Source organism: Peromyscus californicus, unplaced genomic scaffold, assembly GCF_007827085.1.
Source record: "Peromyscus californicus insignis strain IS unplaced genomic scaffold, ASM782708v3 Scaffold_10__1_contigs__length_136768540, whole genome shotgun sequence".
NCBI classification, from domain to species: domain Eukaryota; kingdom Metazoa; phylum Chordata; class Mammalia; order Rodentia; family Cricetidae; genus Peromyscus; species Peromyscus californicus.
In genome coordinates this window covers 89,438,219-89,458,197 of record NW_026294391.1, presented here as the reverse complement: position 1 = coordinate 89,458,197, position 19,979 = coordinate 89,438,219, and the positions used below count along the sequence as shown (strand labels likewise).

Below are 19,979 nucleotides of genomic sequence, written 5' to 3'. Positions count from 1 at the left end.
TTCGGTTCGTCAGTATTTTATTGAGTATTTTGCATCTATGTTCATGAGTGAAATTGGTCTGTAATTCTCTTTCTTTGTTGGGTCTTGGTGTGGTTTGGGTATCAGGGTGTTTGTGGCCTCATAGAAAGAATTTGGCAATGTTTCTTCTGTTTCTGGAATTCAAATAATTCCTTAATAAAATTTACTATATTAATAAAGTAAAAAGGCATACAATCTCAAGATATCAAAGTCATTCTATCAAAGTTAACTTTTGATAATTTAAAAAATTAACTCACTATTAATTTTTAAAAAGAATTGTTTCCATTTCAGTTAGAACTCTGTGTGCAAGCACTCTACTACTGAGCTTCATCTTAATCCTTTCAACCCAGAAACTTAATAAGACTTCCTTAGTTTAATAAAGGACATCCTTCCAAAATCAATAGCAATAAAGTATGAGAGGCATCTCTATTAAATTTAGAAATAAGACTAAAAGGCCCACTTCTATTGTTATTATTCAATATTTCTTCAAGGTTTCAAGATCATAAGGTAATATACACACAAAAGAAAAGAAGCATACTTATTAGGAAGGGTCAAAATTCTTAGCACTGGAAATTATACTCTCTCTATTTAGGACACCAAAAAAGTCAGTATAAGATGGTACAATCAGTCAGCCAGGGTTGTGACCACAGCAAAATGCAAGAAACCCAAATCAAGAGCTTTTGGACTTACACAAATAAGTAACTGGAAAATGTAAAGAAAAAAATCTCATTCATTTTAGTCACAAAATGAATTATGAAAAAAATCAATGAAATATTTAAGGCCTATGTGTGGCTTAGCTTTATTTTAACTTGACACAATCTAAAGTTATTAGAGAGGAGGGAACCGCAATTGAGAAAATTTCTCCATACAATCATGCTGTAGGCAGGCAAGCCTCTAAGGCACTTTCTTAATTAGTGATTGATGGGGGGAGAGTATAGCCTATTGTGGGTGGGAATACCCCTGGGTTCTAGAAGAAAGCAGGCTGAGCAAACCTTGAGGACCGAGCTGGTATGCAGTACTCTTCTATGGAAGCTGTATGAGCTTCTTCCTCCTTCAGGTCCCTGCCCTGACTTCCTTGGGTGATGGACTGTAATATGGAAATGTAAGAGAAATAAAGCCTTTCCTCAAGCTGCTTTTGGTCATGGTGTTCCTAACTAGGACAATGTACAGGATGAAAACTACAAATGCTTGCCAAAGGACATCCAAAAAGTCACCTAACTACAATGGATATTAAAAAGAAAATTTTAAAGTCTCACCAAAATTCAAAATGTACTATAAAGGTACAGTAATTCAAATATATGACATAGTTTCAATAACAAAAAGTAAAATAAAGTAGTGCTCCCACATATGTATATAAGAATTCAGAATATGAAAAAGTATAATACAGTAAGAATAGACCATTTAATAGTTTTCAATGAATGATTTTAGTTGGAAAATATTAACATCATATATAACAAAATCCTCAAGGTATATTAACCTGTATGTTAAATGTTAAAATAGTAAATGTTAAAATAAAAACTAACATCAGTACTGTGAGCTTGTAACAACTAGGTACTTTTATAATTTGTATAATTTTAGCTAGAGAAAGACTAAGTTTTAAATGAAAACCAGCCATTATGTAAAAAAAGGAAAGACTTGACTATGTAAACCTCTGTAATTTGTATACTCTGATAGACATAAAAACCACGAATGACAACAAGGGAGAAATATTAGGTTACAAATACAATTGTCAAAGGAATATTACTACTATATTCGATGAGATCTTATACACCACGGATAAAAAGATGATCTCATAGAAAATGGGCAAAGGCTACAACCAGGCAACCAAGAAATGAAAAAGCTAAAAAATATACAAGCAGTAAAATGAAACTTAAAATGACATTTGATATTTATCTACCAAATTAGGACCAACTGAATATTTTAATACCTAGTGGTAAACTGTGGAGAAAAGGATATTCTTTTTTTTTTTTTTCGAGACAGGGTTTCTCTGTGTAGCTTTGGAGCCTTTCCTGGAACTCACTCTGTAGCCCAGGCTGGCCTCGGACTCACAGAGATCCACCTGCCTCTGCTTCCCGAGTGCTGGGATTAAAGGCATGCGCCACCACCACCTGGCTCAGAAGGATATTCTTATACACTGTTTGTTATTATAATTTGGTGCAAATCTTTTGGAGGATAATTTGGCAAGATCTGTCCAATTTTACATAAGGATACCCTTTGACTCAGCTTCTACTTCCAGGAATATATCTTATAGAAATCTTGGTGAGATGACTCAGTGGATAAGGGTGCTCACCACCAAACCTAATGACCTGAGTTGGATTCCTGAAACTCACACACAGTGAAGGGACAGAACCTATTTGTGCACACTGTTTTCTGATCTCTACATGTGCATGTATGTGTTTACACACACACATAAATGTAAAAAAATAGAAAAAGAATATATGAATAGGAGCATTTACCTGAAGTATAGTTTATAAGAACAAAAAATGGAAAAATTGGGCTGGAGAGATGGCTCAGAGGTTAAGAGCACTGTCTGCTCCTTCCAGAGGTCCTGAGTTCAATTCCCAGCAACCACATGGTGGCTCACAACCATCAATAATGAGATCTGGTGCCCTCTTCTGGCATGCAGGCATACTGTATACATAATAAGTAAATAAATCTTAAAAAAAAATAGTATCTGTCCACTGTAGAAAGTAAGACAACAATGAACTATTGTCATAGCTGGGTTTCTATTCCTGTGATAAACACCATGACCAAAAAAAAAAAAAATGGAAAAATTTTAAGTGTGCATCAATAGCAAATATTTAAAAAAAAAGATTGGTTATCCTCTAGAACTTGATAGTAAGACCCTATGGCTGAACTCAGCACATACCTGAGTCACAGAACATGGACAAATCTAGCTGGTCCTGGAAAGTGTTACACATCTTTAGTCACATCCACTTGAGAACTCTGCCTAGTAAGATATGCCCATTGGTACAACAGTGGCTAATGACATTTTTCTCAGATTTAAGGATCACCACAAGATGGAACCCATAACTGATACTTTCAAGGAGGCCAAGAATCTGTGGCTGTATATGTCGTAAGTCTTAGGGGGAGAATCTATTATTATTCTGTTAAATGAACACAGCAATAAAATGATTCCGAACAACTTATTGCTGCAACCACATATCAGTGCACCACTCAAGCCTCATTAGAAAAGCTGCTTCTTAGCATTATTCATAATAGCCAGAACCTGGAAACAACCTAGATGTCCTTCAACCAAAGAATGGATAAAGAAAATGTGGTACATTTACACAATGGAATATTATTCAGTGGTAAAAACAAAACAAAAAAACCCCCAAAAATGACATCATGAAATTTGCAGGCAAATGGATGGAACTAGAAAAAATCATCCTGAGTGAGGTAACCCAGACCCAGAAAGATAAACACAGTATGTACTCACTCATGAGTGGATAGTAGATGCAAAGCAAAGGATAATCAGGTTACAATCAACAACCCCAGAGAAGCTAGGTAACAAGGAGGACCCTAAGAGGGACACACATGGATTGCCCCAGGAAGGGGAAATAGTTAAGCTCTCCTGGGTAAACTGGCAGGAGGGGAGGGTATGGAGGATGAGAACACGAGGGAATGGGATGGTCAAGCTGGAGATGGAGAGCAATGAAAGAGATATCTTGATAGAGGGAGACCTGGTGCTAGGAAAATTCCCAGGAATGCACAAGGATGACCCCAGCTAAGACTCCTAGCAATAGAGGAGAGGGTGCCTGAACTGGCCTTCTCCTGTAATTAGATTGGAGACTATTCTAATTGTCATCAGAGAGTCTTCATCCAGTAACTGATAGAAGCAGATGCAGAGACCCACAGCCAAGCATTGGGCTGCGCTCCTGGAGTTCAGTTGAAGACAGGGAGGAGGGATTATAGGAGCAAGGGTGGTGGGAGTCAAGATCATGATGGTGAAATCCACAGAGACACCTGATCTGAGTTAGTGAGACCTCATGGACTCTGGACTGACAGCTGGGGAACCTGCATGGGACCGAACTAGGCCCTCTGAATGTGGGTGACAGTTGTGTGGCTTGATCTGTTTGTAGGGTCCCTGGCAGTGGGACCAGGACTTATCCCAGGTACATGAACTGGCTTTTTAGAACCCATTCCATATTGAGGGATACCTTGCTCAGCCTTGATGCAGGGTGGAGGGGCTTGGTCCTGCTTTAACTTGACGTGCCAGACTTTGTTGATTCCCTATGTGTGGCCTTACCCTCTCTGAGGAAGGGATGGGTGTGGGAGCCTACAGAGGTTTCCTAATGAGATCTGAGCTTGCTTTACTAGCAGGACTGCATAAGAGGATGACTGGACCATGGACCTATGTATCAGGTGTTTGGAAGGGTCTACACTTGGCTGTATCTAGCAGGGGGATGTCTTTTACCTCGCCCCTTGGCATTGTAATAAAAAGTCCTGTGGTGGTATTTTACTTGTACTGAAATGTGATTTTAATCGTATGTTAATAAATAAAGCTGCCTGGGGGTCAGAGCTATTAGAGCCATAGCAAGAGCGTGGCGGTGGTGGCGCATGCCTTTAATCCCAGCACTTGGTAGACAGAGCTAGGTAGATCTCTGTGTGTTCAAGAATATAGCCAACATTGGAGACACACGCCTTTAATCTCAATACCATAGAGGACCTGGAGGGCTGTACATACAGGCAGTAGCGAAGCAGTCATGTGTTTGGGTTTACAACCAATAAGAAGGCAGAACAGACAGTCTATATAAAGACGAACAGACAGGAAGTAGGCCCCTTTTGGAGAGCTCTCTTGGCTGAAGCAGGAAGGGTGAGGCTCTTAGTTCTGACCTCGTGGCTTTCTTCTCTGAATCGGCTCTGTGTTTCTTATTTAATAAGACGGTTGGTTACATCTACAAAGTCCTTTTGAATAAAGTTCTGGGCCGATGGATAAAGATCCAGGCCCTCCCGAGCTATCCTGTGTTTCTATCTGTCTCTCTCACCTCTATCTTTCCATCTAAATATTTCTCACTTCTCCCTCCTCAAAAGTACCCTGGGGTAAAAGTGGGAGTAGGCTTGATGGGATGGGATGAGGATGGCATGAGGGGTGGGTGTGGGAGAAAAGGGGGAACTGGGATTGATATGTAAAATGAAAATTTTTAAATAAATAAAAAAATGAAAGAAAAGCTGCTTCTTGCAGTAGACAGCAATTAATATAGAAACCTACAACTGGTCAATGGGTAGAGAATAAGAAACTTTGCAGTGTTCAGCCCTAAGTGGGATGTCTATATCACACCCTGCCTCACAAGACTTAGATATCTATGCAGAAGAGGGGACAGAAAGAGTGTAAGAGTCAAAGGTCATGGATAACTTCATGGAAATTGTTTTTCAGATACCACAGGGAAGGTGCACATATTTACTCAGAGTGATTATGATAGTATACACAAGACCTATACAAGTTCAAAGCAGACAAAATCCCAGCATGTAGGAGGGGAGGTAGGCACAAAATCCTCCTAGCTGAGAGGCTAGCATTTGACGACTATTGAGAGAGGCAATGACAATTTTCTAGTGTATTGACTGTACTCCAGGGCAAGCCCCATTCCCAGGAATACTCAGCCAAAAAAACTGGACTCAGTGGGTTTAAAAGAGACAGATCATGAAGTTGAGTGGATAGGGAGGTTGGGAGAATCTGGGAGGAGTTGGTGGAGGGGAATGAACATGATTAAAATACACTGTATGAAATTCTTGAAGAATTAATTATATCATGGTATACTACTTTGTGCACTGAAAAGAATGAGTTAGAGCTAATTATATGCAATGATCATTATATATTTGAATGACTGGTATAATGTGTAATCTCATTTTTTTTTTTTTGGTTTTTTGAGACAGGGTTTCTCTGTGTAGTTTTGGGCCTTTCCTGGATCTTGCTCTGTAGACCAGGCTGGCCTCGAACTCACAAAGATCCACCTGCCTCTCCTCCTGAGTGCTGGGATTAAAGGCATGCGCCACCACCACTCCATCCGGCGTGATCTCATTTTTAAAAATCTATATTTCCTCCCCCTACCAACATTTTAAGATAGTTACTTGTGGGGTAAGGAAACTTCATTTTTATGTTTCTTTAATGCTTGAATTATATGTGATAAACATATGTAACCAATATTTTAAGTTAATATTTAGAGGTTCTCCGCCCTATATCACAGTAACATTACTGAATTATTTACTTGAAATCTAAACCTAGAGTCTTCAGAAATGCTAATCTTCCTAGATTGCATCTCTGAGGACCCAGTTTTTTTTCTTTTTAGAGATAGGGTTTCTTTGTGTAACAGCCCTGGCTGTCCTGGAACTCACCTGCCTCTGCCTCCCAAGTGTTGAGATTAAAGGCATGCACCAGTACTGCCTGACAGAGGACCCAGTTTTTAAGTGAGGAGGTTTATAAAACAATAAATCATAATGATAAAAAATCAAACAGTGTAGAACAATATAAACAGCAAAGTAAAATTCTTCCCCTTGGGATCAGTGATCTATTCATCTCACTGACCAGAGGAAACCAATATTAGCAGTTACCTATGGAACCATAGAAATATTTTAAGAGTGAACTCCGTTTTATACACTTTTAATTTTCCTTTAGGTATGACAGAGAAATAATATTTATTAGAAGCATTTGCTGTTATGAGGGTCAGCTATTTTTTTTATTTTGATTTTTAATTACGTGTATATGTCTATCTGTGGGTTTGAGCACATTTGAGTGCAATGCCTGGGGAAGCCAGAAGAGGGGGCTGGACTCACTGCAGGGGGAGCTATAGGCAGTTATGAGCTGCTGGATATGGGTGCTAGGAACCAAACTTGGGTTCTCTGGAAGAGCAGTACATGTTCTTAATCACTGAGCCATCTCTCCAGACCAAGCTATTCTTACTGAAGCTGCATGCCACAAATGTTTGTTGCTCAAATGCCTACATTGTAGCATTCAATACTGCTTCACAGTACAGTTGAAGGTCAAATAATATAAAACATGTTGAAATAAACACAATCATTCAGCCAGAAGAAAACAACATTTCTCTCTAAAAACTCACAACTAGGCAAGCGAAGGCAAGAACCTAGCTCTAAAGTTTAGCTCTTTCATTTTATTCACGTGGCAGGTTAAATTTAAAGGAAGTTAAAGAAAAGTTACTTCAGGGTTTCCCCCACAGGGTGTATGTATACTCACCACATTCTGTTTTGTTGTTTCCTCCAGGGTCTGTATCACATACAACCTATTTCGACAGCGCATGCTATGGATATCTTCATAGCGAATACTACCATATTTCTGCAAAAAATGATTTCAGTGGATACTAATTCATAATAAACATCCACTTCTCTTACAACTGAATTTCACCAGACTCAATTCTCTGAGGCCTTGATTCTATTTCTAACTATTTTCCTGATCTGTTCAGTGACTTCGCACGTTGCCATCTAAGTTTTTTATATGTGTTCACTGGAGAAAATTACATCCATCTATTATGTGTCTTGACTAAGAACATTGGTCAAAATCTTAGTCTGCAAAAGAGAATCAGTTTTAACTTTTCATAGAGTGATACACAGTTAAAAGTGGTCATCATTTGTGAAAGCAAGTAAATTTAATATCATTTAATGAAAAATAAATTGAGGCAGAGGAAGTTATACAACCTAGGATCAATTCACAGAACTCAATGTCATAATAAAGTTAGATTTTTAAGTTGTTTGTTTGCATTGTTACTGTATTCTTAATATACAATATATAAGTATGCCATGCAATTATTTATAAATATTTAAATATACTATGTAATCATATTTATGGTACACAAAACTTACCTCATTGGATTCTCTAATCAAATCTGTAATATCCACTTTAGTATGACTGCTTTTTTCATCATTGATATTTGAACCCTGCTGAACATTTGAAGGCAATGGGCTATCCTTATTAATGACATTGTCAAAGAACCTATCCAAAAGTGACAATAACATAAAAATTAGTGAAACTAAAATAGTTGCAGCAGAGAAAACCACAGCTATCAGTCAGAGGTCAATTTTAATTGAGAACACAAGGGAAGGAGTATGAACAAGAAGAATCTAAAGATGGTTGGGAATTAAGAAAATGGGTAGAAGGAATGAGATGCAAAAATCACTTCAGGAGTGAGAAAGAACATGAGGGAAGTGAACAGGTTCAGTGCATACCTGGCAAAAACTCCAAACACATTCAGAATGGAAAGAATATCAGGTCTATAGAAGCTTGAAAGGGGAAATGAGTTTTAAAAAGGAAAACTGAGGCCTTATCTTAGAGTTCTGAATGCCAAAGGGAGGTGTCTATATTATTCTGTACAGAACTGGGTTTGATGAAGCATTATAACAGTTGCCAATTCAACTTTCATTCATGTAACTCATACAAATGTATGAATATACATCTACATACTCAAAACCCCATGTTCCCCAACACAGAGCAGCATTCATACAAAATCCACCAGGAAAATAAAATTCAACCGACCAGATTGATACCACCTGGAAACCAGGATAATTTTCCCCACTGGATGCTTTAACATTGCTAACTAGCTCTCTGCCCCTCAGATTACTTTCTATATAGACACGTTCTAGTTTAAAGGAGAATTATTAATGTTATGATTTACTGAATTAATGATGTTAGCACAAACGTGTAAGGAACCTAACTGTTCACATCAAAGTGATTTACTCTTGCTGCACTCTATTTAAATACAAAGGATAGTACTTTGGGCCTGGCTGTTTCTTTCAACCACCTCTGTGACTTAAAGCAAATTGCTTGACGTTTCTAGAACTGAGTTTCCTCACTGGTAAACTAAGCAGCCTGAACAACATAATCACTCAGATCTCCACTGGATTTAAAGATTTTAAATTTTTACTTATGTGTTTGTGTGTCTATACACCATACATGTTGGGATGCCCATGGAGGCAAGAAGAGGCTATTGGATCCCCTGGATCTGGATAGCAGCCTGACACGGTGCTGGGAATCGAACTCATTTGGGATAGCAGTAAGCATTCTCAATTGCTAATCCATCTTCCCAGGCCCACCTCCAGATTTCAATGCTATAGTTCTTACAATACCTGTTTAGTGCTGTCACAGCTTCAGCATCATCTTTACATGTCAGAAGTTTGTCTAAATTATAGTCAAGTATTGCCAATCCTAGTTGTAAAATGGCCTTTATTCCATCATAGAAAAAACAGTCCACCACATTCACGGCACTTTCAATAGGCAGCACACTAATGAAAAGTGTGAGGAACCATGAGAGAGAAACTGAGGAAAAGAAGGTCATATCAGTCATGTGTTCCGTCAGCTGAGGAAGGTGATCCCTAATAAGTTCTTCAAACACTGCCTGATCCACCAAGGCACCTGGAAAACATCAAAACAAGTTTAAAAAATGACCACCTTTCAAAAAGCTTTCTTTGTGGTCCTGTCCCCTTTCATTAGCTTCCTGATACAGCTCATCTCACTTCCTTCAAATAGGAACTCTTTAGTGCCTTTCTATAATTTGCACATCTCTGCAACAGCTAGTTGAATGTTATGAACCTAAGAACACTTGAGAAATTCAATTTCAATTCATTTGAGGGATTCCTTAGTCCTTCTTACAGTCAGAGACATGCACTAGATACTATTTAATGATGTGGGATCATCTTCAAAGAATTTAGTATCTTTTGTGGTCATAGGATATAACTCAGGGCCTGTGCATAACAGGCAAACATGCTATCACCGAGCTACATCCTTAGTCCTACTAGAATTCAATATTGATTGAAGTAAAGGTAAATGCACACATAACTTAAAACAAAAGACAACATAATCAAGACCTAGGTACAGTACTCTATAGGTATTAAAATGGGGTCACAGATTTTTATATATTTGATAACTAAAGATAATACCACACAATTAATAAAGAAAAATTTGATTCTTTTTTATATATAAACTCATATGAATATGGAGACTTTAAGTCTCCCTCCCATCAAGAAACTATTAAAAATTTCCTTAGTAGCTCTGGATGTCTCAAATCATCATTATTTTGGCAATCTAGTGTTTATAAACACAAATTAAATATTCCTTTTCATTACAGAGCAGGCCAAGTCCTTAATTTTGAAAAAGTAACATATAAAATAATTTTCCAACTACACTTTTGATATTCATAGGTCTTTGCCTAAGAGTATCAGTCAATGTAACATTTTGATACTGCTTGTGTTTTCTGTCTTTCTCAATCTAACTTACCAACTCTTCAGTTTGATTGGTAATTTAATAGGTAAGAAGCCAGGCTTGGTGGTATATATCTATATTCTCAGCACTTGGGAGAGACAGGAAGACTGCTACTTGGAGCTACACATCCTGAGCTATACAGCTGGACTTTGTCTCAACACACAAATGTCCCCCAAATCCACAAACAAAACCACTGTCCCACCAAAGAGACAACAGACATTAAAATTGTTAGAAAAGACTAAGTCTTCTGTGATTGAAAAAAAAAATTCCTATGTTAGAAACTAAACCACTCTTCAATTCACATATTAATACTATTTAGAGTTAGGACCTTCAGGAAGTGATTGGGTCACAAGGGCTCTGCCTTAATGAATAGATTAGCTAATTCATAGATTAGTAAGTTATCATGGAAGTGTATTTATTATAAAAAGCAACTAATTCTAGTGTGCTTGCTCTGTCTGGCCAGTTGATATCCTATGCTACATTATTATGATGCAATAAGACCCTGACAACACGCTGAGCAGATGTTGGCACAATGCCAACATCTAGTTAAACCTCTAGAATCACTAGTTAAAATAAACGTCTATTCTTTATAAATTACTGTCTGTGCCATTTGGTGATAGCAGCAAAAATAGATTAAGCCAGCATTCATGTGTAGATATATGTATGTATGTTTGTGTGTATGTATTCTTTTTATATTTGTTTTTACCAATGATTCGACGATTAAAATAATCGGGTAACATTCGTTCACATACAGCAACCAGAAGCCAAAAAGCTTCTTCTTCTTTTGCATATAGAAGCAATACTGAAGTCAAAATGTTCATTGCCTACATTTCATAGAAAAGAAACAAAGAAGTGATTATTGCTTAGGTAATAACTGCATTTCTTCTTCAAGCATAGAATTTTGCAATAGCAATAATGACAAGTGAGTAACAATAAAGGCAATCTAAGGACTTGAAGCTAATCCAAAGCAAAGCAATGTATAGTAAGGTTAACACTTGGTAGTCAGGTATTTTATACAGTACTATTAAAGGGAAATGAAGCAGTAATATCATGGCTATAAACATCATCAATGGGTTAAAATATCTTAATTATTATGAGTCTTTAAAACAAAACATATAATTGTGAATTATATCCTAATATTGGAGAAAACAAACTTTAAAACTATCTCCTGGAGTTTATCCCTTTAGATATCAAATCAAACCAACCACTTCATTATTCACAAAACTAAATATCACCTGTCTTTAAATACTTTGTCTTCTTAGTTATTTCAATTTTCATCACTGTAGAAACTCTTTATCTGGTACATGCAATTTTGATTCAAATCCTACAGTTTCTATTAACAAAGTGGGTTTTTTTTCCAAGATAGGGTTTCTCTATGTAGTTTTCGTGCCTGTCCTGTAGACCAGGCTGGCCTCGAACTCACAGCAATCCACCTGGCTCTGCCTCCTGAGTGCTGGGATTAAAGGTGTGCACCACCGCCACCTGGCAACAAAGTGATTTTTTATATATATTCTTTCTTCTCCATTTCCATTGCTACCTAAGTTTCTGCTTATACTGGAAGGAAGAGAAAGGGGTTGGAGTTCTTTCAAAGTACCATTTGTAGACTGCCACTATCCAATCTGTCTGGTACCCTTCTGGAATACTCCATTTACAAAGCTCTCTTTACTTGACCTGACACAGAGTTCATCTAGCACAAAAGCCTTTTCTCCGGAGTGTTTGTTAAAAATAATCAGAGGTAGCTATTGAGCATGCGGCTGCCTGAGGCAATGGGTAACAGCTGGGCCAAACAAGAAATTAACAAAAACATTTGAAGAAAATCTGGGGGCTTTGAAAAACTCTAGCACATCCATTGCTGTCTAAAAATCCATGTTCATGGATATTGCTTTAGGTATACTTATAGCTTTATGTATACTTTTTATGTGTATTTTTTCGGAGACGCTTGGGATGAGAGCCAGGGCTTTGGCAAACACTGTATCACTGAGCTATATTCCAGCCAGCATGTACGCTAAGAAAGAAGAAGGTCAAGCTCTCACCACTGGCTAGTTTTTGGGCTTTTGGCAATCATAAAGTGGTAGGGAATAGGAAAAGAGAACTCAACATCAGTCTTGCTCAGCGAACTACAATAATGGCTGTCCTTGCAAGACATTGCCCATTGGTGCAACAGTGGAAACAATGTTGTGGGAGTAACTTACCACTTTCTGTTTATGTTTATGGCCCATTCCATAAAATGAAACCCATACCTGAAATATCTGAAACCATTATCAGGCCAGGAACCTATAGCTACAGAGATCATAGCTCCTAGTAGAGAAGTTACTACTATTATTCTGCCAAATAAACATAGTGTTAGTATTAAACCAATGCTTAACGATATCATCATACCCATACATTAAGGTATCTCCTAAACCCTCATCAGAAAAAGTCTGCAGTAGATGAGGGTCAACACAGAGAGCCACAACTAGCCAAAGTGCAGAGAATAAGATTATACAGAATGTTCAGGTATAACTGGAACATATGTATTGCACCACCTCCTCCAAAAGCTCAGGGGTCATTGCAGAAGAGGGGAGAGAACAAGAGTAGGAGGCAGAGGTCGTGGATGACTGCAAGGAAACAGTGTCCTCTGGATACAGGAGGGCATCTGCAAATATGAACTCAAAGTGGTTGTGACAGTATGTACAAGACCTATGCAAGCTTAAGGCAGAGCAAATCCCAGCATGGAGAGGATAGTTGGGCCCAAAGTTCCAACCCTCTTTGAGGAGCTCCTGGCAATTCTTAGCTTCTTGGAGAGGAAGGGTTAGTTTTCTTTATGAATGCAGCCCTTGATGTCTACCATGCTGCAGTGGAAGGCCACACATGCAAGAACGTTTAAGCAGCACCAATTGGCCTTGATTGGGCAGGGGAAGGAAAAAGAACACAAGGTTGGGTGGGAAGGGAAAGAGGGTAAATCTGGGAAGAGTAGGGGAAGGGGGGATAAATGTGATTAAAACATGTTGTACAAAATTCTCAAAGGATTAATGAAAATATATATTAAAAAGGAATTTCAACAAATAAGTTAGGCTCACCAAAATATTTTAAAAACAGTATTCTTTAAAACTACATACTTTTAGGTAACCTAAGCAAAAAGATAAAAAGGAGAGGGTGAACTCCAATTATTACCATCTGAAAAGAGGTAACATACAAACAATATTACAGAAATAGAAAGAATGTGGTAAACAACTGTACGTTAACAAATTAGATAAAATGGGCAATTTCTTTAAAAAATACCAACTACTAAAACCAGTTCTAGAGGAAAGAAAAGGAAGAATGGAGATACAATACGAGATTGAAATAGCAATGGCAACACTTCCTACAAAGACAGCAAAGAACAGCTGGCTTTATTGGCATGTTCTATAAACATTTAAAGAAGTAACGCCAGTCCTTCACAAGCCATGTAAAAACCAAGAGCAAGACACATAATCCAACTCATTCTAAGAAATACCGACACCAAAATTAGACACAGATATTACGAGACAACTAATTACACAGCAGTGTATTTATGAATGCAGCCCTTGATGTCTACCATGCTGCAGTGGAAGGCCACACATGCAAGAATATGAATGTAAAATCCTCAACAAGACAATAAGAGACCAAACTTGAGAGTATACAAAAATATATACTGGGATTTATCCTTGAAATGCAAGAGTAGTGCAAAAATAATTAAACCAATCAATGAAATATGCCATTTTAACAAAAAACACATAATAATGTCAGTGAACACAAAGAAAAATTTTTTTTACAAAATTTCGTGAGGCCTCAGCCTTATACAAAGAACTATAGGCAACTGAGAAAAGTGGGAATAGGAGAGGTGCTTTTCCCCAGGGAAGAGCATATCAATGGTTCTCCAGTACCAAATGGTCAGCCCTGAAAACATACATGTGAGTAACATTATATGGACTGAACAGGTTATATTTAGGGATACACACACACACACACACACACACACACACACACACACACACACACACATCCATGCAATAACAAGTAGTGAAAACAGAGGCCATGAATTTGAAGGAGAGCAGGAAGGGGTTTATGAGAGAAGTTTTGGAGAGAGGAAAGGGAAGGGAGAAATGTTGTATTAAATTAAAATATCAAAATATTAAAAATCTAATACTCCTTTTTCTGCTTTGTTTTTTTTAGAGACAGAGTTTCAGTATGTAGCCCAGGCTAAATTCATATTCAAAATCCCCTGCCCTATCCTCTAAGTGTTAGGATTATAGGTATGTTTCACTGCACTCAGCATCTACACTCTTTCTCATATTTAAAAGTAATGTTCAGAAACTAGGAATATAAAGGGAATTCTTCAACCTGATAATCTACACTAAACCCTCTACCGTTAATTACATACTATTTGACAAAAGACTGGCTCTCTCTAAGATAAATAACAAGACTAGAATATTCATTTTCAATACAACTATAAAGCCAGGTGTGCTGGGGTACACTTGTAACAAGTCCCAGCTGCTCAAAAGGAAGGAGTGAGAAGATCACTGAAGTCCAGGAGAACTAGACAAGCAGGGACAATAATGAGATGCCATCTCAAAAAGTAAAATAATAGTATTAACAATTCCACTTAGCATTATATCTAAGGTTATCCATTTAGGCAAGAAAAAAGGAAGAACAGTATTCAGATTGGAATGGAGAAAAACATCATTATGCAGCTTCCATGATTTCATATTGTAGTGGTTTGAAAGAAAATGGCCCCCAAAGGCAGTGGCACTGTTAGGAGGTGTGACCTTGTTGGAGGAGATGTGGTCTTGGTGGAGGAAGCGTGTCACTGAGGAGGCGGGCTTTGAGGTCTCATATGTGCTCATGCCCAGTGTTACAGACCACTTCTTGTTGCCTTCTGATTAAGATGTGGCCAGCATCATGTCTGCCTGCATGCCGCCATGTCCTGCCATGATAATAACAGCCCGAACCTCTGAAAAGGTAAGCCACCCTAATAAATGTTTTTCCTTTAGAAGAGTTGCTGTGGTCATGGTGTCTCTTTACAGCAACAGAAACCCTAAGAAAGACACATATATTGAAACATGAAAGAAATCTACCAATGATCTTCTAGAATCAACATAAGTTCAGCAAGGCTAAAGGAGACAAGATTGGTATACAAAAAATGAACTGTATTTTAATATGCTAACAAGAAATAATAGAGACAAAAATCCATTTACTATAATTTCAAAAGGATAAAAATACTTAGAAATAAAATTATCATCAAAAGAAGTTTTAAGATTTTACATTGAAAGCTATCTAATATCTTTTCAGAAGAAGAAACCAGAGACCTACTAAATAATGAAGGAAACACCCTGTGTTCATAGTTTGAAAGATTTAATATTGTTAATATGTAATACTCCTCAAGTTGATCTGTAGATTCCATGTAATGGCTATCAAAATCTCAGTTTTATTTCTAAGATGACAGTATATTTTCAACCTATAGCCCAAGTCCCTTACTAATCTCACAAAAGAGAACTGTCTACTGACCTAAATTATTGTTTCTGTTTCCTCCTTTAGTAAATAATATTCTATAATATTTCAGTTACTATCTATTTGTGTCTGGTAGCAGTCAACTACCTAATTAACACAGTGAACCCCTAAAGGATTTTTACCAAGGACTCCCCCATTGTCTATAAAATAAAATTTAAACTCCTAACCAACCCCAAACTACCCAGTGTTTTCTCCAAATAAGTTACTGCTTTATTCACCCCCCTTTATTAAACAGTACATGACCTTACACATATTCTTTACTTACCTCTATCTGTATTAGACTGCACCAATCCTTTCACTTAGAAAGTTCTTTAATTCCATTTCTATATGTCGAAAATTCACAAACTGCCATGACCTGCAAAAGCTACATAGCTCTTCCATGAAGCCCTCTCTGATACTCCCAGATGAAAATAGTTTATTACAAATCCTGACTTCACTTTGCATTCAGTTTGTCTCCCTTGATTTTCAATTTCCCAATGAATATTCATTTAACTATCTAGCTATTGTGTGCATATGTACACGGGTGTATGGGTGTGCTCTCCTGTTGCAGGTACATGTGAAGGCCAAAGACCAATGTCGTGAGTTCATCCTCAGTCATTATTCCACTTTATTTATTTATTTTTGAGACACTTTTTCTTTTTGGTTTTTCGAGACAGGGTTTCTCTGTGTAGCTTTGCGCCTTTCCTGGATCTTGCTCTGTAGACCAGGCTGGCCTCGAACTCACAGAGATCCGCCTGGCTCTGCCTCCCGAGTGCTGGGATTACAGGCGTGCGCCACCACTGCCCGGCTGAGACACTTTTTTTTTTAACGGAACCCAAAGCTTGCCATTTCAGCTAGACTGGATGGAGAGCAAGCCCCCAGGATCCACTTGTTTCCACCTCTCCCCAGCACTAGAGTTACAGATGCACACTGCCGTACCTTGATTTTTTTTTTTTACATTGATGCTAGAGAGTCAAACTCAGGTCCTCATGTTTGTACTACAAGCACGTTATCCACTTAGATATATCTCCTCAGACCTATATATATATACATATTTTTGCTGACAAGATCTTTATCTGATATATCTTTATATAGCACATGACACAGTGTCTTTTACAGAACAATAATCCAATTGTTATGAAAAAATGTGGTTAGGAACTCTTGGTGCTCTTCAGAGGACCTGAGTTCAGCTCTCAGTGCCCATGTTGGGCAGCTTACAGCTCTCTGTGGCTCCAGCTCCAGGAGATCCCATGCCCTCTTCTGGCCTCCAAGGGTACCTGCACACATGTGGCAAATACCCACACAGAGATACACACATACACATAAATAAAAATAAATCTTTAAAATAAAGAAAATAGTGAGATATCAATACTTTAAAATGTTCCCACTATCATCCTACTTACTTTAATAATATCTACTATCAATCTCAGCCCTATCTCTGCTCTCATTATCATATGTCCCAAAATTCTAGAGTTGAATTTGATAATATCATTTGAAATATGCACATAATATTTGAGATCACGGTGAAGTTATACCTGGCAGTATCCTATTTTGGGATTCCTATATGCATAAGCTGTCAGTACCCGCCTCAGAGCAGATATGCCAGTATCACTCTGAAATGCTGGGTGCTCAGGCAGAGAGCGACGTAAATCACGTTCAATTTCTTCAGTAGCCAAGTTGCAGGTCCCTAAGGACTGTTCAACCACTTCAGCATAATAGCCAGGATTAGTAGCCATGTCATTAACAGCACCTGCAAGGACAATTGCATTCACATATAAAATGAATAATATAACAAACAAAGCTAAGATTTTCATATAGTGGTATATTTGCATTTTATTACCTTGAGGTTTAGCTTTATGCTCAAATAATATCTGAACACACACAAAAAAGAAAGAAAATGAGGGAAAAGGGAAGCAATTCATGAGTCTACAACATCAAGTCATTTGTAGATGGAAGTTTTCCTGTGTCCTGCCCAGTCCCACAGCAGTTCAGTCCCAAGTAAACACACAGAGGCTTATATTAATTACAAACTGTATGGCCTATGACTCAGGTGTCTTGCTAGCTAGCTCTTTCATCTTAAATTAACCCATTTCTAGTAATCTATATGTTGCCATGTAGCCATGGCATTACTGGTTTGCTAGCATTTTGTTGCTCCTTGGGCAGCGGGCTGGCATCTCTCTTGACTCCACCCTTCTTCGTCTCCATCTTCAGTTTGAATGTACCACCTAACCTTAGTCTACCTTGCTACTGGCTAAACAGCTTTATTTATCAACCAATGAGAACAACACATATTCACAGTTTACAGAAAGACCACCCATAGCTGTCATTATTTATCAGGATAACATTTTTATTAAGTTTTTTCTTTTAATTTTCCCTTGATGCTACAGATATGAACCCTATACCCCCAATTATACACATCTTGCCTAATAATTAATCTTGTAAGATAGTAGATACGTAGATATTTAGGTAAGCACATGTAAATACAGTTTTTTCTCTTTAACTAGTCTGAACTCACATCCTAGCCATCTTTGTGCTTAGAGCATAACTCCTAGAAGCAGCATACTTAATGTCTACTAAATGAATGAATCAAATAAGTATAATACCTGAGAAAAGCATCCAGAGCTCTCCTCTCAAAGTCTCTGGAATCCCTCTTACAACTAGATCTCGGGTCTTTTTTGTCCGGAACATACTAACACCACGCCCACATTCAGAAAATAAGATGTTCCAAGATTGTTCCTTCATCTTTTCTTTCAACTGTAACAGAAAAATCAGGGAAAGTGAACAGTGAAAAATGAATTTCTTTAAGATAACTTGCTCATTCTGTTTACCATGAAATAATATATGCAGAGCAAAAATTTAGAAAATCAAAAATCATATTCACATAGTAAAGTACTGAATCCTTAACATAAAAAAACTTAAATGTATGCAAACTCCTAAAATTGCAAAAGCCTAACACATGGAAGGTAAAAGCTTTGAACCATTATTCTTCCAAAATCAAATTGGGTTTAGCAGAGATTATTAGAAACCCACGTGACTAAGGCTGAATAGCCAACATTCCTCTTTTCTCTTCACTGTTGATAGATAATAGCCTGAGTATTGTGGAACCAAACTAGGCATACTTCCAACCTCAAAAGTAAAGCTTTCTGTTCTGATACCATCCAGTACAGTGGTTCTCAACCTGTGGGCTACAACCACTTTGGGAGGTGGGGATCAAGTAACCCTTTCACAGGGGTTGTCTAAGTCCATCAGAAAACACAGATACTTACATTACAATTCATAACAATAGCAAACTTAGAGTTATAAAGCAGCAACAGAAATAATTTTATGGTTGGGGGTCACCACAACATGAAGAACTGTATTAAAGTGTCACAGCATTAGGAAAGCTGAGAACCACTGATCTAGTATGTTCTAAAAGTTTTTTTCCATTGACTGCTCTAATCCACAGATTCAATTATTATTTTGTTTTCTTACCATTTTAGAATCAAGATTCTCCAAATTTTGAGGGTGAAATACTGTCATTAAAGCTTCAGTGTTCACAGTTTTGCTGCATTCTTTTTGACATGTCAAAGGTTGCTCCCCAAAATTATCAGGTGGGCCTGTAGAGTCAGAACTAATAGCAACCTGAAAAAGAAAGTCAGAATGTGATTGTCCTCATTGTATGCTCACAACTTTAATTAAGAAAAATGTATTGCTGGGCTGTGGTGGCACACACCTTTAACCTCAGCAATTGGGAGGCAGAGGCAGTTGAACCTCTGTGAGTTTGAGGCCAGTGTGGTCTACAGAGCAAGTTCTAGGACAGCCATAGCTGCTATACAGAGAAACCCTGTCTTGAAAAACAAAACAAAACAAAACAAAGAAAAAATGCATTAATGTTCTGTTTGCCATTCATAAGCCACAATCTATGGATATATTAAAATATTAAGGAAATGTCTCAGAAGCATTATTTTCTTATCAAAATTAAGGGTGTCAACAAAGTGATCTTGGAAAAAACAAACTCAGAATCTCAATGAGCCCATTCCTCAACAAAGGCAACACAATACTCTCAATCACAAACCATTTCAGAATGCCACAAGTTAACCAAAGGTAAAGAATGACTTTAAAGAATTTACTCAAGGAAAAGTAATGCAGGCTGATGCTATATCTCGTGGAAGAGTGACTTCCCAGCAAGCTTAGGAACCTGGGTTCATCCCCAGCATACACAGAAAAGGATGGGGAGAGGAAGGAAGCATCAGAACCCCTCATGAGCCTTAGTAAGAACACCAGAGCCTGA

General features: G+C 37.7%; 1 protein-coding gene across 4 annotated transcripts in view; it reads right to left on the bottom strand.

Annotated features, from left to right (window-relative positions):
- The window catches only part of Tbc1d8b (TBC1 domain family member 8B), an 83,433-nt gene that overhangs the window by 18,124 nt on the left and 45,330 nt on the right, over positions 1-19,979 (bottom strand). For all 4 annotated transcript variants that reach the window (XM_052736627.1, XM_052736620.1, XM_052736634.1 and 1 more), the window contains 7 exons: positions 19,181-19,330; positions 18,313-18,463; positions 17,245-17,459; positions 10,929-11,046; positions 9,091-9,376; positions 7,831-7,960; positions 7,208-7,306 (listed from right to left, as the gene is read on the bottom strand). In XM_052736627.1, coding sequence (XP_052592587.1) covers positions 7,208-7,306; positions 7,831-7,960; positions 9,091-9,376; positions 10,929-11,046; positions 17,245-17,459; positions 18,313-18,463; positions 19,181-19,330 — 1,149 coding nt within the window. The remainder of the gene's footprint in view (positions 1-7,207; positions 7,307-7,830; positions 7,961-9,090; positions 9,377-10,928; positions 11,047-17,244; positions 17,460-18,312; positions 18,464-19,180; positions 19,331-19,979) is intronic.